The sequence below is a fragment of the Juglans regia genome, chromosome 7, assembly GCF_001411555.2.
Source record: "Juglans regia cultivar Chandler chromosome 7, Walnut 2.0, whole genome shotgun sequence".
NCBI lineage: Eukaryota > Viridiplantae > Streptophyta > Magnoliopsida > Fagales > Juglandaceae > Juglans > Juglans regia.
The window spans coordinates 46,615,629-46,641,692 of NC_049907.1; the positions used below are offsets into that span (position 1 = coordinate 46,615,629).

The 26,064-nt window shown below is 37.2% G+C and overlaps 3 protein-coding genes across 6 annotated transcripts; 1 reads left to right on the plus strand and 2 right to left on the minus strand.

Moving 5' to 3' along the window:
• Positions 1–1,339: 1,339 nt before the first annotated feature.
• On the minus strand, positions 1,340–5,022 carry LOC108980368 (protein FAR1-RELATED SEQUENCE 8-like). 2 transcript variants are annotated; one of them, XM_018951268.2, is made up of 2 exons: positions 4,873–5,022; positions 1,340–3,497 (listed from the first exon to the last, which is right to left on the minus strand). In XM_018951268.2, exons 1-2 carry the CDS (start codon positions 4,939–4,941, stop codon positions 1,386–1,388), a joined length of 2,181 nt encoding a protein of 726 aa, XP_018806813.2. In that variant the 5' UTR covers positions 4,942–5,022; the 3' UTR covers positions 1,340–1,385. The 2 variants fall into 2 exon arrangements, with proteins under 2 accessions (XP_018806813.2, XP_018806814.2); XM_018951269.2 differs by having other exon boundaries at positions 1,340–3,546; positions 4,873–4,948.
• An 864-nt stretch (positions 5,023–5,886) lies between these two features.
• On the plus strand, positions 5,887–17,446 carry LOC108980360 (cis-3-alkyl-4-alkyloxetan-2-one decarboxylase). Of its 2 annotated transcripts, none has more exons than XM_018951257.2 (11): positions 5,887–6,298; positions 6,816–6,891; positions 6,968–7,053; positions 7,535–7,628; positions 7,719–7,795; positions 8,049–8,176; positions 8,782–8,853; positions 9,404–9,474; positions 9,555–9,630; positions 16,702–16,863; positions 16,941–17,446. In XM_018951257.2, exons 1-11 carry the CDS (start codon positions 5,996–5,998, stop codon positions 16,978–16,980), a joined length of 1,185 nt encoding a protein of 394 aa, XP_018806802.1. In that variant the 5' UTR covers positions 5,887–5,995; the 3' UTR covers positions 16,981–17,446. The 2 variants fall into 2 exon arrangements, with proteins under 2 accessions (XP_018806802.1, XP_018806803.1); XM_018951258.2 differs by having other exon boundaries at positions 5,888–6,298; positions 16,720–16,863.
• A 268-nt stretch (positions 17,447–17,714) lies between these two features.
• LOC108980359 (formamidopyrimidine-DNA glycosylase) lies at positions 17,715–25,433 on the minus strand. 2 transcript variants are annotated; one of them, XM_018951255.2, is made up of 10 exons: positions 25,122–25,433; positions 24,652–24,703; positions 22,936–22,993; positions 22,232–22,300; positions 21,992–22,117; positions 20,018–20,068; positions 19,468–19,545; positions 19,111–19,210; positions 18,436–18,470; positions 17,715–18,353 (listed from the first exon to the last, which is right to left on the minus strand). In XM_018951255.2, exons 1-10 carry the CDS (start codon positions 25,348–25,350, stop codon positions 17,925–17,927), a joined length of 1,227 nt encoding a protein of 408 aa, XP_018806800.2. In that variant the 5' UTR covers positions 25,351–25,433; the 3' UTR covers positions 17,715–17,924. The 2 variants fall into 2 exon arrangements, with proteins under 2 accessions (XP_018806800.2, XP_035548090.1); XM_035692197.1 differs by lacking the exons at positions 17,715–18,353; positions 18,436–18,470; positions 19,111–19,210 and adding an exon at positions 19,219–19,363 and having other exon boundaries at positions 25,122–25,417.
• Positions 25,434–26,064: the final 631 nt, after the last annotated feature.

Below are 26,064 nucleotides of genomic sequence, written 5' to 3' on the forward strand. Positions count from 1 at the left end.
AATTATTTTAAATTTTTATATAAAATATAATAAATAATTTAACTGTTTCAAATTTTAAAATAAAAATAATATTATAATAATATTTTATTCAACTTTTAATAAAACATCTTATCTCATCTAAACTATGTAATCAAACGAGACGATTAAGGTTAAAACAGTAACTATAAAAGTCCAATTTAAGTGGATTTCTCCGTCTAAAAAATGGCAGTATAGCTTTCGAAACGAATGTATTTTAAAAAAATAATGTTATGATCATTGTAATTCTGTTTTGAAAAATTATATTTAATTTAAAACAGAATTTATAAATTAATTGTGTTATTATTATTATTGAAAACAAGCACCTTAGGTGGATAACGACACAAGGGAAATGTGACTTAATAGTTTAACTACATAAAAAATCCATCTAAATTAGATAGTATCGATAAGTTAAGGAATTGGAAAATATTATTCATCGTATCATCTTCCTCCAATTTGGTATTAAATCTCAAAAAAAATTTACTTAAAATTATATTATTTACAAATTTTTTTTGGAGACTTTTCAATTCGAATAATTCTATTTGCAAATTAGAATAAATGACACATTCTCTAAAACTGCAAATATTTTATATGCAGTCACTTTTATGTACTCTTTTACGTACTCCACTGATGTAATTGATTGCAGCATTTTTTTAATATAAAATAACTATTTTGATTAATCACATTAGTAGAGTGCGCAATGAGTATGCAAAATTGACTGCATATAACAGAACTCAATTAACTATTGACTTGATGTGATTTGATTTGCAATAGAAATTTAAAAATTAAATCTCTTATAAATCAAAACTTACTATATAAGCGATATGGAATGTATATTTTTAACACCAACTTATAAATATAATAACTCAACTAATTCATGTTAGAATTGGATTCTCGACATAGAACAGAACACACGTCTTTTGTGGTTTATAATAAAACACTGTTCATTTGTCAACTGATCCAGTTTGTAACAAGAACTACACCCAAGTAAGATCTATTATTTGTAAATTTGTTATAATGTTTTAGAATTATACGGTAAAATACCATGAGGGGGTGTCACGACGAGAGCACGTATTACACATTTCTTGCACGAATATCATAATTTGATCAGCAAGATGGAGATTAGCAAATCTCTACTTTCTTCCTTCTTTCTGGTTGGCTGTTCTTTCCTCCTTATTCCTTCATTTTTCTTCTTTGAAAAGACAAAGCTGATTGATATTTTTCAGAATATTTCGATCCAGTTATAATATTGGAGATACAAAAGACACCAAGCAATGCAGCCTGCATGACCACAAGGACTAAATGCCACATGAAAGAAAACGGCTGAGACAAAGAATTATGCACATTAATATTGAGGTAATTATTGTAATTTACACATGCTTATCTGCTACAAGCCGAACCTTATTCAAGGACTCTTTAAATGCTTGCCAAGCAACCATATAATGATCTTGGGATATCATGCCCTCCTCAACAACCTGCATGGCTCGTCTATACAAATGATCAAACCACTGTACTGGGTTTGTGATATCAACATTATTGGAGCCAAGATCTGGTACATAGAGACGCTTAAAATCCTTCCTCCATCTAGACAAAATATACTGAAACGGGATTTTCTCTATGCCATTATAGTTAAGGACGCATAACGCATGTCGGCAAAGATAGCCTTTGAAGTTAAAGCAACTGCAAATGCAACGGACTTCTGCTGCTGCTTTATCATATATAACTTCTAAATTCTTGACGTCTCGCAGAATCTCCTCCCCCTCACGTTCTTTAACCATGTATGTTACAATTGGCCCATTTGCATGAACTTGTGTTATTCCAAAACAAGAAGACATCATTACTACCTCATCTTGGAACTTCTGGAATATTGCTTTTGTACACATCTTAGAAAGCTGCAACTCATAATAGGAGCTTGTTTTCAAAATAGGGCTTGAATCTCTTGACTCAAGATCATCAAGAGCTTCTTTCTGATGCTTCTTTTGTAGAACTAATTCGTACATGTAAAAAAACTCTTTCAAAGAAGTTTGTTGATACACATAACCCTCAAAAAAAGGGCTCATGCACTCACCCTTTTCAAAGTTGGACATTCCAGCAAAGAATGTGTCTTTCGAATATACTGGTGCCCATCGCTCTCGATCTTCATACAAAAGTTGAAGCCACTCATGTTCTCTCATTCCGAAGTGCTGGATCATGTCTTCCCAAGCCATTTCAAATTCATCCACTTTTAAAGAATCATACACTATCCTCCTAAATTCGTTCTGAAATGCATCGTATTCCAGCAACTCTCCCAAATTGTCAAGAATGCTCTGCATGACATGTGGCAAACAAAATCGATGGTGAGCCCTGGGGAACACCTCCGCAATTGCACTTTGCATGGTCCTGCACTGGTTTGTTAAGATGGTTTGTGGAGGTCGACCAGACATGCACGTCAGCCATGCCCTAAAAAACCAAATATATGTTTCTAATGTCTCATCTGCAAGCAAACCACAGCCCAACAGAACAGACTGCCCATGGTGATTCACACCAACGAATGTAAAGAGTGGAATATCATAATTGTTTGACAAGCATGTTGTGTCAAATGCAACCACATCACCAAAATAACCATATGCAGCCCTAGCCCTAGAATTAATCCAAAATACATTCCTCAAATTCCCTTCATCATTGATATCCATCACATAGAAAAAATTTGGATCGGTTAACTGAACCCGACAGAAGTAATCGTAAATGACTTGTGCATCTCCTGTTTTAAGCTTCAAGCGCTTGGAACGATCAACATGGTTGTTAGGTTCTCCTTCGTTGGAATTAGAGCTTCCATCACCAATTGCATCTACCACAGGTGTTCGATACAACTTGATTGTCCGTACTTCAACATCAACAGGTGGCTCCAACTTCCTTTTATCACCAGTCACCATCTTCTTGTGTGACTTGGAGTTTTGTGCTCTTTCGGGATCAAATGAATGATTGTGCTCAAGCTTGACTTCATCAACTCTCCACCTGTTAGATTCCACTAACCTCAACCTTATCATTGCTAGACAACCTGTTCTAGTTTCTTTCCTGCGACTGTTTGCTTCTTTTATTGTTTTGAAACCCTCACAGTTGCAACAGAGCACTGCACCGCGCTTTTCTTTGCTGTTGCGTTTTGTCCAAGAAGATTTCACCCTGATAGCAAACCCAAGTTCTTTGGCATAGCAATTGTAAAAATTGTAAGCATCATCATATGATTCAAACTCCATCCCCACAACTGGTGGGGGATACTCCTTTCTCTCAGATATGCCATTTTGACCATCAACTATGGCTGTATCATCCCTGTCAGTTTCAAGGTCGTTGCCTTCAATCTCAAACAATTGCTCGCACTCATTCTCAAAATCATTACCTTCATGATCATTGTCTTCAGTCTCAAACAACTGCTCAGTTTCATGGTCATTTTCAAGGTCAACATCATTCTCGAGCAGTTGCTTGCTGTTTTGAGAACCATCTTCTATCTGGTATAAGAAACAAGCCATCACTCAATGCTGCTTCAAAAGATAACATCTAGAAAACAGAGAAAACAACATCAATCTTGTTCTGTATATTGTTAATCTTTCAGATTGACCTTGTTCAAATTTCTATCATAATTCAATTCTCTTAAACCTTTTGTATTCATATCCAACGTGTAGAATAGTGGCAATATATTTCCAATTCATATAACTGATTTAGATGAAGTACAGAGATATTAAAAAAATATCATGTACATACAATTAAAACTCCAGGAATGATGTGGCTAAGATGGGTTCATTACAGGCCGACAAGTCAAACATGACACTCACCATCATTGGCATATCATCCAATATCTGGGATAGAAATGGCAACATTTTCATCTCTTCCATCCATAATGCTATTTATTGTGCAACCTGAAACTCGTTATTCACTATTTTTCTACATTTGCCAACTCTGACAATTCAGTTCCAGCCAACCTCAACTCTAACTCGTCGAGGCTCTGATACTTAAAAAAATAGTGAGTTTGAGCTAATTCCTATCAGTTAAGAAATTAAAAGGTTCTTTAATGGCAAAAGTTGCTTCAAGGATTCTACTCAGGCCTATCATCACTGGGAATGCGGCTAACTACCATATAAAAAACTTCCACATTGTAATAATATCCTAGGAAACGAGACGTGTTTCCATACTACTTTTATTTGCAGATGACATCTTACTAAACAGTGATAATACCACTGCACTTAATCACAAACACATCTCATCTCAGCAATTAGTTTAATATGAATATATTTCAACATAGAAATCTTGTAGCACTACATTGACTGCATTCTCTTTCACATACCGATATTACAGAAGAATACACTCAATTGTAAACTAGCACTACATTGACTGTATGTTTGCATAAAGCATTGTTTAGAACTACAAGATTTCAGAGATTACTTGGTAATTCTAAAAGTAAACATCATTATACACCCAAGATCATTCACAACTATCTTTGCAGCACACGACCAAACCATCTCAGTCATAATTAGCATCCCCAACAAAACAAAACAAAAAACTCCATATAAGGCGCGCGCGCGCGCGCGCGCGCACACATACACATGTATGTATGTAGAATTTCACTCGAGTGAGCTAATTAAACTAACTCCTGGGCTATATTTGAGAAGTAAATTCAAAACCTAAATTTAGCAGTAAAGAGAACTCAGTGTAATAGTCTCAAGTTGCCTATCAATTCAAAAGTGTGTAAAAGTGGGGGGCCATGTGAAGAGAAAATGAAACCAAGGTCCAGATTGACTTTGGGCGGGGAGATACTAATCACACACGAGAGAGCACTGAATCAACAAAGAACACGGCGGAATTGGAGGGGATGAGTAGAGTGCTTACGGTGGTTCCGATGTTGGGTTGCGGTGATAAGGCGTTGATGGCCGGAGAAAACGAGCTATCGTCGGTCATGGTTGACGGAGAGGGTCACACGCGTTGTGTCAAAGTATGAGAGGTTAGTTTTGCCCTAAGGCTTCTCTCAGGCCTCGGTTTTTTTTTTTTTGTTTTTTTTTTTAAGACGGGATTTGTTTGAGATCCTTGCGGTTTGGCGAAACTATGTTTTGAGTTGAGTTTTGGGTAGTTTTAACAATTAGTTGGAAATGCAGGGGTTAAAGGAAATATATTAATCCATATAAATCCTGAATTAGCTCTTGATTTTGATCTTTTATAATTCGTTATTAGCGTAGATTTTAAAGAGAGAGAATATTTATTACATATAAATTATTTTTTTAAAAGGAAAGCTCAACTATTGATTCCATAAGAAACACTTACGAAGAAAATAAAATAAAGGAAAATTATTTATACAGTTATACTGTATAAATTTTGTACATTCTTTTTTAAAAATTTAGGAGAAATATGTGATCTAAAAAATATAATTTTTTTAATAAATCTCATTATTTTCAAAGAGAATATACATAATTTACACATCTAAAGATTATATATAACATTATTCATAAATAAATATACTAATATAGAATAATACTAGTTGGTCATCTGAAACTTACTACCTAGATGATTCTTTTAACGTGGTACTACCATGTGATGTCATGTAATTTATTTAAAAAAATAAAAAAATACAAAAGTGGTAGAAAGAACATAAGATTTTAATTTTAATTTTAATTTTTATATTTTTGAAGTACATTTTATTTTAAATATATATATTTATTTATTTTTTAATAAATTAGGTAGCACTTGATATGAGTGGTTTGAGATGCCCGATAGCAATACTCATAAATATATATTAACAAAATAAAGAGAGAAGCTGAGGAAAAAAGAAGAAGATAAATGTAAATTTGCAAGACATAATACCACCCAACATTTCTCATCCACGAGAATATTCAAAATGGTAGCATTGCCAACGTTTTCTGATCCACGAGAAAATGCAACAGGAGCTGGTGGTTGGTGCGCTATAACGTTTCCAGCTCTCTCTCTCTCTTTCTCTGTCTCTCCAACTCCAGCACCCAATATGGCTTGGACCCTCCTCTCTTCCCCTCTCAACCTCCCACTCTCTCACTCCGCCATCATTGCCAAAACCAGCTCCGACAGACTGAGGAGCAGCACTGGAAGAAGTAGAACAACGCCACCACCAACAAGAAGAACTATCAGAGCCAATGCTGCAGAGCAAGACCAAGCCGAAGGCAATGACAAAGACAAAGACACGCAAGCTTTCAATCCCTTTGGCTTTGTAACGGACAACCCATCTAGCCGCAGTGCCATCCAGCTCCCGGAGAGCCCTGCTGAGGACGGCAATGTCGGACAAATGATTTATGTAAGTTCAATGAGCTGGCGATGTTAGTTCAAATTTGTTATCATCCATTATTCATTTGGTTTGAGAGAGTATGTTCGTTGAGTTCATGGAGTTTTATACTCGTTTCCAAGCTCTTATCAGTTAGCAAATTCTTTAAGTTGAGGACTTTGTGGGAGGCCTCCTCAAGCTTAGAAAATTTTAATTATGTTAAGTGATCTATTTCTTGGATCCTGTGAAATCCATTCCAGAAGTACCTTTTAAAATTTCAATGAAAATTCCAAAAATTTAGAACGATCCAGTCATGGAAAATGGTTAGTTTTTTTTATCTTCTTTTGGGTTTCCATCAGATTAATATTCTAATCAGTAATTGTATACGGTACTCCCAATAATATTAGCTTCTTAGTAAAGAAATGGCTAATCCAGATTGACTGCTCATTCGCTTTATAATCTACCCGTCTGTGATTTGTCATTTGTTGAAGGTTCTTGATACATGCTATATTCATTACTATCTTGCAACTTTTTTGTTTTCCAATTTTAGAGGATAGAAGACAAGGGAAGGGAATATGGCTCATCCATCAAGTCTGGGAAGTTTAGATGGTTTGTGAGGGAAACTGGTAAAATTATCTGCAGCTGCATTAATTCCATTTTTTTCAACTTAAGAATTTTGAAAATTTTATTCTATCCTTGCAGGATTGGCTAAGGGCCGACGTGGAACAATCGTCTTCCTTCATGGGGCTCCAACTCAATCTTACAGCTATCGAGTTGTCATGTCTCAGGTTGGCTTGCCAAATTTTGTTGTTGATGCTAAACATACTTTCACTTCTTATCTGATTACCTACTCTGACTTTCTTGCTTCTTCCAGAAACATTGGGATTTAAAAAATTCTCGTCTAAAGAAAGGATTTAAGTCTAATACATCCCTATAATTTGGAACTTGGCCTTTCAGCTTGTCAAAAGCTAGTATACTATTAGCCAGAGACCTGCAATCTGGCCTCCATTTTTCTTTGCTTGGTTTACTTTCATTGTTGCTTTATATCAGCAACAAAAGAAATCATATAAGAGGTCGTCCACACTTCATTTTTCCAACCGTCTACTTGCCTTTGTATGTCTCAATTGACCATGTCTCAAAATGTCATTTTTCTGTCCTTTCACTTGGCCCATTCATTTGTTGTGATTGTGCCTCTCTCAGCTGTCCTCAACTGATTTGATCTTGTGTATTGCTTTAAGAGATATTTATCTTTGCTTTCATCCTACATAGATGTCAGATTTTGGGTTCCGCTGTATCGCACCTGATTGGATAGGATTTGGGTTCAGTGACAAGCCACAGCCGGGATATGGTTTTGATTACACAGGTTTAAATCTTTTGTCAATAAAACATTTATATCATATTTTCTTCCTCAATAAGCTCATATTTCTAAGTGTGGATGTTTCCACTTTTACAGAAAAGGAGTTCCATGAGGAATTTGATAGATTACTTGATGTGCTGGGGGTCGAATCTCCTTTCTTTCTCGTTGTTCAGGTTTGAACATACTTGTGGGGGAAAAACTATAAGATTGTTATTTGTGATAAAACTATCTAAAATCCTTTAACAGAATTGACTATATTGCATTATTTTGTTTGACAACTTCCAAGGCATCCTAAATTTGCAATGGGATATGCACGTTGGAAAGAGTTAAGTAAAAGTATAATCATGTTAGAACTATATTAATGCTAAAGTTTGCAGTTGCACTTAAGTTTTGTGTCTGACGTGTCCTCTCACTTTCCCCGTGAAGGGGTTTCTTGTAGGTTCATATGGTTTGACTTGGGCCCTGAAAAACCCTAGCAAGATAATGAAGCTCGCAATTTTGAACAGTCCATTGACAGTTTCATCTCCCATTCCTGGACTGTTTCAGAAACTAAGGTTCCGTAATATGACCCATTAGTGGAATGATTTCACTCATAACCTTGCTGAAAGAATTAGCAATTGATGAATGGCTTATATTTGATAATAATCTTGCAGCTTATATGTTGTTCAGCCAACATTGAGGCTATATTCAAAATACTGACCTTACAAAGGCTTTAGTGCTTTACTGCCAATGAGATGTGATAATAATCTTGCAGCTCATGTGTTGTTCAGCCAACATTGAGGCTACATTCAAAATACTGACCATACAATGGATTTAATGCTTTACTGCCAACATTTTTAAAAATTGCATCCTTTTATTTGTTTTTTTATCATATTACTAGTAGGACACCACTTAAGTTCGTTTTCTGTCCTTTAACCCCATATTTTCCCATTGCTTTTGGTACTCTTCCTGTGGCATATTCCATATATGCAAGGTTTTAACAACTGGTTATGCTAGTGTTTGATGATTTATTAATGCCATGCTTGGGAAAAATGTTGTTTTTATGATGTAATGTTATACACTACTGCTAAATAATAAAAAGAGTAAGTTGATAAGTTATGAGCCTTAAAAGTCATAAGAAGATTTATGTTCTCATTATCATTTTCTTGCTTCTTTCTAGAATTCCTCTCTTTGGTGAATTTACATGCCAGAATGCGATTATGGCTGAGCGCTTTATTGAAGCAGGTAGCCCGTATGTATCCAAAGTATTCTAGCTCTTTGATACTACTTTAAACTTAACCTCTGATTGCAGTCAGTAACATCTTCTGTCTCATGTATGTTAGGTCTTTTAATATTAGAGCTTCAGTGAAGTTTTTGGTCAATTCGTCTGGTATTGCCATTTTTGAATTTCTGAGCTGAAGTGTATTTGAGCCCGGTTACTGATCTGGAATATAGCCCACTCGGGTTTATTTTTGTAGTTATGTTTAATGATTCCTTGTTTAAGGTGGGAACAATTCCATTTATTAGTAAAATTTAAACAGTATTTCACATTACTTAAATACTGAAAAGGTTGTTAAGTAGTAAAGGAACAAACTAAATTTTTCTGGGAACAGGAGCATTTCATTCCTTTATTAGATATCCAGTCAAGATTTTAAGGAAATGCTAATAATCTTCAAGTAAAGCTAATTGTATATATGTGCCAGAGGTGCAGTGGAATCAGTTTCCCTAATTCTTACATTGTAGCATAATAACTACTCTTGATGCATACATTGCTCTTACAAAAGAATCTATGCTCTTGGCAGTTATGTCTTGAAGCTGGAAAAGGCAGAAGTGTATCGATTACCATATTTGGCAAGTGGTGGACCTGGATTTGGTATGTAATTCATCTCTGCTTTTGACCATTTTTGGACCAGAAAATTCTGGGTATTTAAGTTTTCTGTGTTGGTGTTTCAGCTCTTCTTGAAGCTGCAAGAAAGATTAATTTCACAGATACCTTAAGCCAAATAGCAGCTGGGTTTGCATCTGAAAGGTATAATGCTCTTGGGGAATTGAATATCTTGACATATGTTTCTTCTTTACGTGCTTATGGCACAAGTTTTTATGGTTTCGCATAGAAGTTGTATACATTCCGTAATCTTAATCTTAGAAGTCAAAATCCAGATCCAGAACATTGTACACCGGACATAAATAATTAGTTTTTAATGCCTAACCATATTAAAAACTAGTTGATATGGTGTGTTAAGAACTATACTGCAGTTTCAGCTTTTAATTATTTTATGTATCTTAGATTCTTATGTGGTAGAAACCTGCAAGATTCAATGTCATTGCAAAGTCCAAAACATGATTCCTCATTTCAAGAATCATTGACAATAAGCATGCTGCTGGTTGCAAAATGGGGATAGCATCTTTTTTTCCCCCCCTCCAGGTTCCTGTTTCAGGGTTTGAAAAGGTGTAAAACAGTCACAGCAAGAGTATACAAAGATAATTGCCTTAAAAAAATGATGGATAAAAGTAGAGTATAAGATAGAATCAAACCCTGAAGTGTGGAGCATCAATAAAACCCAAAATGAATTCAAAAGAAGCTAGCAAAGGAATAATGGAAAGCCAAGAAAATGAAGTACTTAGAAATCACATCCTTATAGCTTACCCTTACCCGTAAACACAGGCTTCTTGCTTTGTGGTCAAATGCTCCATATAGAGCAAGAAGAAACTGCTCCAAATGGATTAAACCCCCCAGCCTCCAAGCTCAAGTGCCTGTGTCTTCCAGCTGCCTTTTTGTTTGTGTATGCTCACTAGTCTTGCATTCTAGTTCCTAATTTATGCTTGAGTTGCACTAGAGGTTCAATGTGCCATTCGTTGTGCAATGCTAGGACTCATAACCTTATATGGGTATTTTGATGGTGAAAATATCCAAGTTTTTCCATCCCCTTCATGAAGTTTGATGTGTTCAAATTTTTATTTGAAGATTAGTTGTTAGTTGTACGTATATATATTTGAAATATGATACACATATGAAGTTAAAGTTTTGTGGACAAAAAGTAAGTGGACTAATTTAGACAAACTCCCATAATTAAGGTGACTAGTTTTGTGGAGCTCCTAGAATTAAGGTGGCTTGTTTTGTGGAGCTCTTAGAGTTAAGGTGGCTGGTTTTATGGAAAATTTGTCTATATGGTAGCTATCAATACTCCCCCTCAAGTTGGCGCATGTAGATCCGTAATGCCCAACTTGCATGCAAAATGATGAAAAAGTTTCCGTCCTAAGGCTTTGGTGAAGATATCTGCAACTTGTTCAGTTGAGGAAGTGTGAACGGCTGTAAAAAGGCCCGTACGAATTTTATCACAAACAATGTGATAGTCAATCTCGATGTGTTTGGTACGTTCATGGAACACGGGATCGTGCGCAATGTAGAGAGCGGATTGGTTGTCACAATGTAAGGTGAAGGACTCGGGATGAGGAATGCCAAGATCAGTGAGAAGTTGCTTCAACCAGGTGGTGACGGCCATGGATAGATATTCTGCTTCAGCGGAAGACCTTGCTACTGAAGTCTGTTTCTTTGTACGCCATGAGATTGGACTTGTCCCTAACTGAATGAAGTATCCAGTGGTGGGACAGCTAGCCCAATCAGAATTAGTGTATGATGTGACATGCATACTGCTAGAGGAAGAGAAGAAGTTGCCTTGGCATGAGTAGCCTTTGATGTAGCGAAGAACACGAGTAGCAGCAGTCATGTGGGGAACCCGAGGTGCATGCATGAACTAACTGAGAATGTTGACTGCATAGACGATATCAGGTTGGGTGATGGTCAAATAGATGAGTCGGCCAACTAAGTGTCTGTAACTGCAGGAATCAGGGAGGAGATCGCCGTCTTCAGTGCTGAGTTTCAAGTGTTGTTCCATAAGAAAATGAGCAGTGTGGGCACCGAGTTGTCCACTGTCGAAAATAATATCAAGGGCATATTTGCGCTGATTGAGGAAGATTCTTTTGTGAGAGGGAGCAACTTCAAGTCCTTTGAAAAACTCAATCTGAGAGATATCGTTACCAGCAACAAATATATCATCAATGTAAACAAGAACAAGGGTAATACTGGTGGAGGTGACAAAAGTAAATAAAGAATGATCGGCCTGAGACTAATGAAAACCTGCATCCAGAAGCACAGATGTTAGTTTAAAAAATCAGTTGCAAGAGGCTTGTTTGAGGCCATAGAGAGATTTTATGAGCCGGCAGACACGGATCTCCCCCTTTATGCAATATCCAGGAGATGGTGTCATGTAGACTTCTTCACAAGGTCGTCGTGTAAGAAGACATTGTTGCAGGGAAGAAAATGTTTGTTTTAGGTGGTATATGCGGGCATTGCTGCCATGGCAGAATCGAGAAGAAAGATCGACCCAAACGGAACTTGGATCGGTATGATATTCGAGAGAATTGGAGATGGATGGGTTGATAGAGTTGAGAATCCAGGTAAGGACTACGTCTTCTATGTCTTTGGTTGGTTCCAGTGTGGGTAGTTTGGTGAGTTGGGATCGGGGGGTGAGTATACCATCAACAAAACTCAACTTGTTTTTGGTGTTCAAAGCTCGAGTCATCGCTTTCTGCCATTTGGAAAATTTGTCTCCGGTGAGGAGACCAATGACAAAAATTAGGTTAGGTGAATCTGATGGGTGAAGGAGATAGGGGGAAGGGACGGGTGGGTTGGAGGAGTTAGCTAATTGTGGCTGAGGTGGGTCGGAGGGTTTAGCCATTTGTGGCTTGGGTTGGGATCGGTTTAGTCTGATACCATGTTAAAAACTAAAAGAGAGTAATTTATATGCAAAACCTTAACTTCATTTGTGTATCATATTTCAAATAAATATATGTACAACTAACTAAGTGTGAAGACATGGACAAAAAGTAAGTGGACTAATTTAGACAAACTCCTAGAATTAAGGTGGCTGGTTTTATGAAAAATTTGTCTATATAGTAGTTGTTAATAAAAAAACTTTGTTATTGACAGCTACCAAACACAAAGAATTAAGGTGGCTTGTTTTGTGGAGCTCCTAGAATTATGGTGGCTGGTTTTATGGAAAAATTGTCTATATGGTATATATATTTGAAATATGATACACAAATGAAGTTAAGGTTTGGCATACAAATTACTCTCTCTTAGTTTTTAACATATTGACAGACAAATTCCTAGAATTAAGGTGGCTTGTTTTGTGGAGCTCCTAAAATTCTCCATATAGCTAACTTTAAACAAGCCACTAGCCCTATACCTAGACTATCGTTTGACACCCAAGAAAAATGCATTTAGTAGCATGGGGGTCTTGTGCCACTGTCCACCACCCAGTGATCGGTATGGGACTGGAGCCCCATACATGGTTCCTCAGATACCCATCTCTGCAATGGGCTCTACGTGTACCGGCCTGAACCTTCTCTTGCTTTAGCTACCCAGTCTACTGTCAATAAGACCTTATGGCATCAACGTCTAGGTCATCCTTCCCGTTTCATTATTTCCAGACTTTTTAATTCTCCATGTATTCTCTTTGATTGTAATGTTTGTGCTCAATCTAAGCACACCAAATTACATTTTTCTATCAATGAAAATAAAAGTGATTTTCCTTTTAATCACATTTTTTGTGATATTTGGGGTGGCTACCATATTTCTTCTCTGAGTGGGGCCCACTATTTCTCACCATTGTTGATGATTTTTCAAGTACTACTTGGATCTACCTAATGCGTTTTAAATCTGAAGTTTTTACTCATTTAATGCATTTTTTTGCCCTTGTCCAAAATCAATTTAAAACTACTGTTAAAATTATTCGCATTGATAATGGACAAGAATTTCTTTCTCACCAATTTCAAACTTATCTTCAGAATCATGGCGTTATTCATGAACGTACATGTGTTGAAACTCCACAATAAAATGGAGTTGCAGAGCGTAAACATAGGCACCTTCTAAATGTTACCCATAGTCTTCGTTTCCAAGCACATCTCCCTTTAAAATTTTGAGGTGATTGTGTCCTCACCGCTGCATATCTCATTAATCGTACCCCAAGTCGCATACTCCAGAATAAGTCACATTTTGAATTTCTTTTTAATAAAACACCCAGCTATGATCATCTTCGTGTCTTCGGGCGTCTTTGCTATGCACAAACCCTTAGTGCTCACCGTGACAAATTTTTCTCCCGTGCTACTAAATGCATTTGTCTTGGCTATCCGAGACAAGCCAATAAATGCCAATACATGGTTCCTCAGACACCCATGTCTGCAAGGGTGTCTGAGGAAGGATTTGTCAGATGAAGAAGACGATAGTCCAGCTGCAATGGGCCAAGGTACCATATAGACAGCTCTCTTATCTCTATTGACAGCTACCATATAGGCAAATTTTCCATAAAACCAGCCACCTTAATTCTAGGAGCTCCACAAAACAAGCCACCTTAATTCTAGGAGTTTGTCTAAATTAGTCCACTTACTTTTTGTCCATGTCTTCACACTTAATTAGTTGTACGTATATATATTTGAAATATGATACACAAATGAAGTTAAGGTTTTGCATACAAATTACTTTCTCTTAGTTTTTAACATGGTATCAGACTAAACCGATCCCAACCCCAGCCACAAATGGCTAAACCCTCCGACCCTCCTCAGCCATAAATAGCTAACTCCTCCAACCCACCAGTCCCTCCCCCTATCTCCTTCACCCATCAAATTCACCTAGCCTAATTTTTGTCATTGGTCTCCTCACCAAAGACAATTTTTCCAAATGGCAGAAAGCTATGACTCGAGCTTGAACACTAAAAACAAGTTGAGTTTTGTCAATGGTACACTCACCCCTTGATCCCAACTCACCAAACTACCCACACTGGAACCAAACCAAAGACATGGCCTTACCTAGATTCTCCACTCCATCAACCCATCCATCGCCAATTCTCTCGAATATCATACCAATCCACGTTCCGTTTGGGTCAATCTTTCTTCTCGATTCTGCCATGGCAACAATGCCCGCATATACCACCTAAAACGAACCCTTTCTTCCATGCAACAATGCCTTCTTACACGACGACCTTGATGAAGAAGTCTACATGACACCACCTCCTGGATATTGCATAAAGGGGGAGACCCATGTCTGTTTGCTCAGAAAATCTCTCTATGGCCTCAAACAAGCCTCCCGCAACTGGTTTTTTAAACTAACATCTGTGCTTCTGGATGCAGGTTTCCATCAGTCTTAGACCGATCATTATTTATTTACTTTTGTCACCTCCACCAGCATTACCCTTGTTCTTGTTTACGTTGATGATATATTGGTTGCTGGTAACGATATCTCTCAGATTGAGTTTTTCAAAGGACTCATTTCCACCCATTTCAAAACCAAAGATCTTGGTTATTTGAAATATTTTCTCGGACTTGAAGTTGCTCGCTCTCACAAATGAATCTTCCTTAATCAACGCAAATATGCCCTTGATATTCTTTACGACAGTGGACAACTCGGTGCCCACACTGCTCCTTTTCCTATGGAACAACACTTGAAACTCAGCACTGAAAACGACGATCTCCTCCTTGATTCCTGCACTTACAGATGCTTAGTTGGCCGACTCATCTATTTGACCATCACCCGACCTGATATTGTCTATGCAGTCAACATTCTTAATCAATTCGTGCATGTTCCTCGTGTTCCTCACATGACTGCCGCTACTCGTGTTCTTCTCTATATCAAAGGCAGTTCAGGCCAAGGCATCTTCTTCTCTTCCTCTAACAGTATGCATGTCACAACATACACTGATTCTGATTGGGCCAGTTATCCCACCACCCGCCGCTCCTCTACCGGATACTTCATTCAGTTAGGGACCAATCCAATCTCATGGCTTACAAAGAAACAGACTACAATAGCAAGGTTTTCAGCTGAAGCAGAATATCGAGTCATGGCCGTCACCACCTGTGAACTCACCTGGTTGAAGCAACTTCTCACTGATTTTGGCATTCCTCATCCCGAGTCCTTCACCTTACATTGTGACAACCAATCCAATCTTTACATTACGCACAATCTCGTGTTTCATGAACGTACCAAACACATCGAGATTGACTGTCACATTGTTCGTGATAAAATTCACTTGGGCCTTCTTACAGTCGTTCACACTTCCTCGACTGAATAAGTTGCAGATATCTTCACCAAAGCCTTAGGACGGGAACTTTTTCATCATTTTGCACGCAAGTTGAGCATTACGGATGTACATGCACCAACTTGAGGGGGAGTATTGACAGCTACCATATAGACAAATTTTCCATAAAACCAGCCACCTTAATTCTAGGAGCTCCACAAAACAAGCCACCTTAATTTTAGGAGCTCCATAAAACAAGCCACCTTAATTCTAGGAGGTTGTCTAAATTAGTCCAACCTTTACTTCATTCGTGTATCATATTTCAAATATATATACATACAACTAACTAAGTGTGAAGACATGGACAAAAAGCAAGTAGACTAATTTAGACAGACTCCTAGAATTAAGGTGGGTTATTTTGTGGAAAATTTATCACATTGTGTCTCAAAGTTCGCTTCTTTACTCGACTCTGCACCTTGAGGTGTGCATCATACTTTTGAAGGGCTTGACTGTAATAAGACATGGGTTTGACTACAATGAGTAGCGTGTCAACTCAGCAAACTGAAGGCAAGGAATCTTCTTAATAGATACTACGTACATGCACAGGTTGTAGTATTATTATCAAGATTTAGATCCTCTAGAGTTTATGTCCAAACACTAAAGTTTAGAGTAGAAGAGAGATAAACATATAAAATGGGTCCAACACCACTTATAGCTATCCGAGTGAATTCCTCAAGTAGCATTAAATGCTCAATAAATGTTGTGGGACCCACTTTATGTATTTATCTCTTTCCTATTCTAAGTCCTAGAGTTTGGGCAGGAATGCTCTAGGGGATCCAAATCCATGTTATGATACCCATGGCCATATGCAACATGCATTGCAGGTGGTTTCCTATCAAACTAATAATTGTCAATTCTTCCAAAGTTTAAGAGGGATGTTTTCGTGCGTTTCATCAATTACATGTATTAACCATTGTTCATTCTACTAAGACACTGTTCAACTGTCTGCTAATAAAGTAATGAATTAGTGGATTATGGGCTTACAGATGGGATAAGCCGGTACTTCTTGTTTGGGGGATATCAGACAAGTATTTGCCTCAATCTCTGGCCGAAGAGTTTCAGAAAGGAAATCCCAATACCATCAAGCTGAAGTTAATAGAAGGTGCTGGTCATATGCCACAGGAGGATTGGTGAGTCACTTTGGTACAGCATTCATGTGCAATTCAACTTCTTTTTCGAAAAGTTGACCTTTATCTTATTTTGACAGGCCCGAGAAAGTTACCGATGCTCTGAAAGTATTTTTTTGAATCCAGCGCATGGATCAAAACTATAACCCAAAGAATAGCCTCTAGAAAGTGTTAATATCCAAATGACTGCCACTTGTTTGAAGGTAAGACAGCCTTCTCCCCTGTAAAAATGTCTCGCCCTAAAGTTCTTGTCCTTCCCCTATCATTTTTTATTTCCTTCTAAATGAAAACGATGTTGTAGACAAATCAATTTTGTCAACAAGATAATTCTCAAATTAAAGAGCCCTCCAAGTTTCAATTCAATAGAGTAAAGCTCAATCGACCAACCGAAGCAAAAATGGCCTGAAGTCTATGGTCAGCTTCCATCTGCCAATCCGTCGGTTTAAACATGGAGTTTCAATTGACCATCATTTGATCTTGTTATAAATTACCATTTTGTGAAGGAAATCCCAATACCATCTTGTTTGGGGGATATCAGACAAGTATTTGAGGTGCGTTACGGTAGTTTTAAAGCTAATTTGTTGAAGTTCTCTTCAGAGATCAAACATTTCTCCAATTATTTATTTTTAATCCTCATACTTGAAGTTCGCATTTTGAGCTTTTTAATGCAAATATTATTATTTATGAAAAAGTATTATAAAACGGGAAAGGCAGTAAGAGTTGATGAATTTCCCAGAATGAATGTATTGTGCAATTTCTGCAGTTGAACTCAAAGCCAAGATGAAATTTTTGCAGTCTGATTAAACTGACCCATTCATGTGAAAGACGGAGCAATATCTTAAGGTACAATGGTGTGCAGCAATGCCATACTTTCATATAAAATATAGAAGTGAGTGAATACATAACGGAAGATGATCAGAAAGAAAGCCACATGATCACGCGTCCAAATTTCATGACAAAAAGGATCCAGTACTAACAATTGCTACAGACAGAATGTGATGGTCATTCCAATCTTTCCAAAACAGGTAACAAGATGACATCCTTCTACATATCTATAGATATACCTACTTCGCTTTCTTCTCTGCCTTCTTACTTTTTTGACGGGTGGTTACCTCCTTTTTCTTGGTTGTCTTCTCGGTCTTAGCTCGTTTATTAGTGGTTGCCTTTTCCGTATTCTTCCTTTGAACTTCAGAATCGTCACTATCATCGGCAGCACCACCACCACCATCAGCATTATCATCATCACTCTCGTTGTCATCATTGTCATTAGGTTTTGTCTTGACTGTTGGCTTTTTACCTCGACCTCTAGGCTTTGGTCCTTTCTTCAGTTTCTCACTTCCAATAATTTCTTTTTCATCTGCTGGTTCATCAATATCGTCGTTGTCACCATTTCCACCACCTTTTCTCTTAGTAGTTCGCTTTTTTGGTTCACCCAAGGCTTTTGCAGCTTGGTTTCCAATTAGCTTTTGCAACTCTGGTACATAGGCTGTTGTCTACGACCAAAACCATGCTCAACATATGAATTCCATATAAAAAACAATAACCATAAAAGGGTCCTGTTTGAGAAAGACATACCCTGCCTCCAGCATTGATAAAATCAATTTTCTTCCCTGTCATAACACAGAATTTCATAATTATTTGCAACTCAATACGTCTACGAAATCCAGCCACACAAATAATCTATATGCAATTTTGTTTTAGGAAAATAAATGTAGCAAAGAAAATGAATTGGTAATAATTTGGGTTCTTTGAATTTGGTGCTGGTCTCAAGACATCATCGAATTGGCTAAAAATTCCCACGAGGCATATGAGATCTAATAGTAATAAAACCTTGACAACCACTGGCTTGAAATGGATACGCTATTGCCATGGTTTTGAAGCAGAAATGATCGTGAAGAGGCAAAAATAGCAAAATAATCAGTGACATCAATGAAAAACTATCAGGACCATGTGAAAGAGAGAAAAACCAAGACTATAATCTCGCAGTATCAAAGAGCAAAGTAAGTAACATCATTGAAAACCTATCATGACCATTTGAAAGAATATTTCAGCACATGTGCTACAAGGCGCTAGCTTTAGTTTCTATGGTGTGATCATATACTTTCATCATGAGATGAACGACAAGTTCACATGATTAAGATAGCAGTCAATGATCATTGTTTGGAGATAACCATATAAAAAATATTATCCAGGTATCCAAACAAATTACTGTAGATCATATAAGATTTCACATAAGACAGGGGGCCAAACCATCAACAGAAGCCTTAGATTTCTTTTCGCGGGAATGAAATATCCAGTTTTTAGGAAACTGACTACTATCTGCTCCAACTTGAATTGCTTTCTCAATGACCTGTAAAATTAATTCTTTTGTCAAAATGATCACCTATAAAAGAAATATCTTACCATTAACTTTTCCAGGCCTTTTGCCCCATCGAAAATGAAATAACCACTCAAGAGGAAAGCGACTGCATTCAGCATCAACTCTAACGGCATATTGAATAACCTACATGTATTGTCCTCTATGTATTCCATGAAGAATGTATGTTCCACATTTTGAAATAACCAAAATTTAAACGAAATACTCTGAAACAAGGTACTATCACCCACCTCATTTATGCACTTGTGTAAAGTTGCACAGTTTTCTTTGGACAGGCTGGCAGCAATTTGCAGTGGATGGATTCTTGCCTGTGAGGAAATAAATTAGTCATTAAATCACTAAATTGAATTGCAGAAAAAAATTTGCGTTGTGAAGAAGCAACCAAATTTTAATAGTCTCAAAACTTCACCATCAATTGGTATATCCTTAGGTTTCTGAGAACAGAAAAGAAAAAAAATCGTAGCCTTAAAACCTAAGTGATTTTCCCCATAAGAGTACAAACTTTTTTTTATCAGGAGTACAAACTTACTCTCAAGTTGATGATCAGAGAACAGGTTGATATTTATTATGTCAAAACATATTCATCTCTAAGGAGTCAAACTACATACATCGAACTGAAGAAAACATACACAGAAACATCAGTTTTTTTACGTGTAGGAAACATCAAACTCAAAAGCATTAATGGTCACAATGATTTCCAAACTAAATCTACATATTCGAAGGAAAATCCTTTGTTGAAAATAAAACTTAAGTGATGTCAGATATGAAGGATGTACTGACTTGGTATAGCACTTCATCTGCAATCCAATTGCCAATACCTGCCATGTAACTCTGCGAACATTTAGAAAATAAGAAAAAAAAATACAGAAAGAAATAATAATCATTGAAAACATAAAATACTTGCACAGAACTGATAACTCTTGAAAACCGCTATGGTTCAAAACAAACAACTATAGAGGGTTAGAATCCTCCTGTCCTCTTTTTGCTCAGCAAATAGATATTTTTTATTGGTTTTGTCAGACTCAGCAACTTAAAAAGGAATTGCTCGGCTATGACAAAACTAATTTTCAAAAAGCAAACTGGTCCGAAAACATTAAAATGTAAACCAACAAAGAACCATTTTATGGCTGCTTCCCTATCTTGGGCTAAGGACAAGGAACAAAGGATTTACACTCTCTTTCACCACTTCTTTTTTTTAAAAAAAATTATAAATTATGATTATATATCATGACTATTACACTCTCTTTCACCAGTTCTTTTTAAAAAAATTATAAATTATGATTATATATCATGACTATTGAATACCCCTTGTTCAAACACTGATTGACAGTAGTTCATTGAAGATCCGTGTACCTACAAATATTCCAGCCTATGTCCCTTGGATAAAGCCTCCCAAAATTTAACAAGAAGCTAGTAGCATTTCACATTGGCAGAAAGTGGACGTCGGCCTCTAAACTCGACCAAGTCTCAACCCAACTATTTGGGATCGACTATATGATCTCGTAATGCCATTCTACTTTGTTAGGGAAATTTTTCTCATTACTCAGAATACAAATTATATTACTTCAGTGGGTGTCAGGGTGTCAGCTAGGAGTTACCTCAATTGGTAAACTCTCTTGATGCCGTCCGTACCAGAGACATGGATTGAACCCAAACCAAGTAAAAGAATTCAAGGCCTATTCTCAATAAGATTTTGTTTATCTATAAAAAAAAAAAAGATATTTGTAGTCATAGAGTGCGCAAGCGCCGCACACTCCTTTCAAAAAAAGTGAATAATATGGAACCCACATGAAAAAATTAATTTTTTAATAATGAATCCCTCTTTTTCAAAAGGAGTGCGCAGCACTTGCGCAACCCATGATTGTATCTAGCATTACTCTTGTTGCAGAAAACCATAAGTTAAAAAGCTTTCATAGCACAAACGAGTGAGTCAAATAATTATTATCTACTCTTACAGATCTCCTGCTTTGTCCTCAAATCAATCTACAAAATAAAAAATTTAGAGTTGTTTTGTGAAGATTACTAAATAGGACTGGTTTACCTACACATTTAAAAATCCTCATTGACATGGAATCCTAGAAACTTCAAGGAGCCCCAACAAAGAGAGGGGCATAGATCTCAGATTCTCAGCAGCCAAGTGCCAACTCATCAATTAAAATTGTCTTATTTGGAGCCAAAGGAAATGGGCAGAAATACATAGGGCAAGCAATGCCAAGTGCATGACAGCTTCTTCCATTCCTAATAGTTTAAACCATCAAGCATAACGAAGAATGAAGCATTATGTAATGAATATCCAGCTATATAGAGTCTGAATTAGGCACTATATGCATATAGAATATGAAATCATTACAATCAACTCAAACGCATGGACAGTCTAGCAATTTTAATAGCAAATACTTAATTCTATTCTAAGCCATTTCATAATCCATATGTCAGCTCTCAGTTACTTCACACAAGTAACAACACTGCATGCAAGCAAAAACCTCATCCGAATACATAATTTAGCACAACAGAATACAGATTGTTCACAAGTCACATCATATCAGATAATTTTAATGATGAAAAAGTTTTGCAGACATCTAAATTTGTTGGGGGAACAGAGAAGATAATTTTTCTAAATGCCTAGATCACATAATCCCAAGCAAACATGATAGAGATATGGCATCTGTTTATTCCCGAACAAGTATGATACATAGATTACTTCAGCACAATCATCTTGGGAACAGCCAGAAAAGTAAGTGAAGCAGCTCCAACCTGGTCGAGTAGTAAAGCCTTAATCGCAGTTTTCTTCTTGCTCAAGGAGTCAATAAATTCATCAATTGTCATAGGCTCCAATAGAGCATCCGGTCCAAGCTCAGATATGGGAGGTACTGCAGCTGGCTGTATTGACAAAACCATTGGGAAGGCTTAATAAAATCCCTCCCGAGATTCATAATAAAAATACAAAAATATCATGGAGAACTTCCAGTTGATTAGCAGGTAACGTTACAATACATCTGGGAGGAAGCGGACTTTAGCAAATCTCCTTTTGTCGGTGAAAGACAGCTCCAAACCATCATCTAGCTGCACAAGAGCATTTGATGAATTAGAAATTTATACTCCTGACTTGAGTGTTTGAGTATAATTCTTATAATGATGAAAGTACCTTCTCATTGCTTCTAGTGTATGGTATGGAACATTAAATCAAATCAAATGTGAATAAACATTAAAAATGCAGTCCATATATTAGTGAGGAAATGGAGAGTAATCGCCATACGTGAGAACAAAATAATATAAAGGCCCACTCATTCAAATACCAACCGTATGGAGAATACAACTAGATGGAACAAGCACAATCACCAGCTCCAAGAGAACTTTTTCACCTTCTTAGACTCAATTACAAAGAGTACCCACAACAAACTAATAAGGTTTTTGAACTTTCATTGTCAAATATAGATGCAATGCAACTAATGCAACAATTGAGAATAGGCAAGTATGCACCGTAGATTTGATTTATAATAATAAAAAAATCTGGTTTTAATGAGATAAGACCATGAACTTTAATATAAATGACCTGAACCACACTATAGCTTGTGTGGAAGTACAGTATTCTCACAACTGCAATAATGTAAGATCCCGACGTCATTAATTTAAAGGGGAAACCAAATTAATACAAGCATAATCGTTCCCACTAATGGAAAGAGCAAAAAAGATCTTACTTCTACAAAAAACTTTGAATATTTGGAAGGCCAGTCATCAGTGTCCTTTACAGCAGACCTGTTCGCACAACACTTTTATAACATTTAACAATATGAAACCAGCATAAAAATTGTGAACATCAAACAGGCACTACACTGGAACAAAATTTCCAAATAAATAATTTCAGTGTCAGCCCTGAAAATAGGACTCTAAAATTGCATAAAAACAAGTATTCTTCTGGGCATGAAACTTATCTGGAAGTTGACATTTAAGAGAAGCATGTCATGATCCATGCATATAACAAGCTATAGTTTAAAAAGAAAACTAGGGTAATTACATTTTGCACTCCCGAATTTTCCTGCTCCAGATTATGGCTTCCAACGGGATGGATTTGTGGAACTATTATATTATGGAGCATTGTTATACGGCAGCCGCTACACCGCACACCCAGTACGAGCTTGCGTTTTTTTAAAAAAAAGAAATGCAAAACACAAGGGTCTTCGAGCTTCTCCCCTCCCCTTCCATGCGAATCTCCTCCCCTGAGTCTCTCCACAAAAATGCAGCTACGGTCGCGTTTCCCCTCATTACGGCAGTGCATCCAGTCTACTTATTCAACACAGTCACCAATTATGGGCGGGAATCACCGCAATTTGTGCAGGTTAGTTGGGCAGAGAAAGATTTCAACCAAATCGCGGGCCGCACCAAATCCATCTATGTGACCTTCGGCTGAGAACGTGAAGGAATAATCAGATTGGGAGTCATCAGCACTGGTGAAGCACGTACAGGAGAAGAAGAAGGTATAACCAAAAGCACATACACTCTATTTTCTTCTTCCCACAGATCCATCGGCGCCGGTTCTGAAATTTTTTTTTTTATTCTGGGGCTTCGGTCTTTTATATTTGCAGGGCATTTCCGTGATTGAGTTGGGCCCATAGTAACGGAGTACTTCCTAAGAGTCCTAGGCGTGTTGTCTCTTGTTTCTTCTTCCTTCTTTTGATAAGTAAGAATGATTTCTTCTTTATTCTCGCCTAATCCAAAATTTACTGCAGCTGAACATTCAATTATGGAAATTGTAAACTTTGCAATTTGATCCATTTATGTAGGGATCTATTTCTGTGATGTAATCTGAAGACTAAAACCAAGACTTAAATGGAAGGAACAGACGGAAGGTAGAATCTTGAATTTGTCGAAGAGAGAGAAGTCTGAAGCTGAGAGAGGGAGAGAGCAGAACGGGGAGGGAGGGGAGAAAATTGAACAGGAAGGGAGAGGATAAAAGGGGAGAAAAGCTCGTGAGTTTTCATTCGAAGGGGAGAACCGTAACCTGGCATTTAGGGCCGGTTTTTTCCTTTGGTGTGCGTTGTGCTGTTTCCGAAACAGCTGCTGAGCAGAATTTTTCTATATTATAACCTTGAAAAATTCTACTCATCATTCCCACATACCATACATAATTTTTTATTTTTTATTTTTTTCTCTAACTAAATATGTGGTATATGGATGATGAGTAGAAGAACTCAATTAGTTTAGGAAAAATAAAATTAAATAAAAAAATTTTAAAAAAAATGTGGTGCGTGGTGTGTGTGTCGACGATGAATAGCAAATCTCTATAATCTTAATGTGGTTCATGATCATCTAAGAGTACCAACTAGAACAGCTTCTATGTCATAATTTTACCACAGAAAAGACTAGGCATAACATACTACACGAACGGCAAGCAGATATATCCAAACATGCCTGACCTCTTATATGTTGTAACTGCAACGCCCTTGATATATATGGCACCCGCCATCCCTGAAAACATGAGACCACTTAAGTGATGGACACCGAGCATCAGTCATATGATCATATTTGTACAACTTTTCAGGAGCTGTTTCTCTATTTGGATTAAGAAAGTCAATTTTGAACATAATCCAAAGTTTCCAAAGAATATAAAACAATTAAAAAACCCTTTTACCAATTTAAGAAAGAATAGCCTACAACCCACACTCCACCACGCATGTCCCTGTTTGGTAATTCCACGTTTCTAAACATTTTCTATCTTTGTTCATTCTCAAAAAGTAGAAACTATTTTTTAAAACTATTTTCGGGTCATTTCTTGGTGAACATGATCTGCCTCGGAAGAGAAAAATGGTACATTTTGTTAACTTAAAAAAGAAAAACGAATTTGTTCTCACTAAAATATTTTTAGGGTTTTTAAAGAGCAACGTACCAAATTGGAATGAAGGAAAGGGAGGCGAATCGAGCTGGAGCCAGAGGTTCTTGCCCTTGCGGTGAGCAGCAATTACGGTTTTACCCAGGAGAGCGGCCTCGAAGTCGGAGGGGGTGACTCCATCGACGACCTTGGGGTCGTTAGCTATGACCGCCTTTTTAATCTTCTTACCAAGGCAGTTCTCCTCCACGGCCCGCCTCGCCGCCTCCACCTCCGGGAGCTCCGGCATTCAGCTTGGTCGTACGGACTGGTAACAAGTTCTCGCGCGCTTTTTGAGAGTGAGAGTAGAGCTTTGGTTGTGCGACTCTTTGTGCGGTGTTCAGGACGTTTTCTTTATGTAATATATTGCGGCCCATGTAGTGGCCCATACAACTTCTGTCTATCTTCTTTTGGGCTTTCTGGGTGAGAAAAAAGGCCTAGGGCCCCTTGTAAAAGCTTAATCAATCAATCTGGCTCAACCGCCTCAGCCGCATTAGGAAAACTAGGGCAATACAAGAAATCGAGAATCCGATCTAAACCGACTCAGATCGGCCATTGGAGCTCATAATTGGCCAAAACCGGTGGAGAACCAGTCGACGTGCACCAAAAAATAGAAAAAACCTATATCGGCCAATTCGACATTGGTTCAAATCTAGTTCAAACCGCTGAACCAGCCAATTAAAGAAATTATAATTTTTTTTATATATATTTTGTAGTTAAAACGACGTCATCCCACTTAAACTTAGTTTAAGCCTGTGTTTTAAACACAATTGAAACGACGCCGTTTAATATTACATAACGTATTGAAAAAAATTTAAGTAGAACGACGCCGTTTGATTTAAACCAAACGGCATCGTTTTGAAATTAAGTCGTATTCTTCCTCGCTTATTCTTCCCAGTTCATTGTTTTGAAATTAGGTCGTCTTCTTCCTCACTTATTATTTCCAGTTTCCCGATCTCTCTCT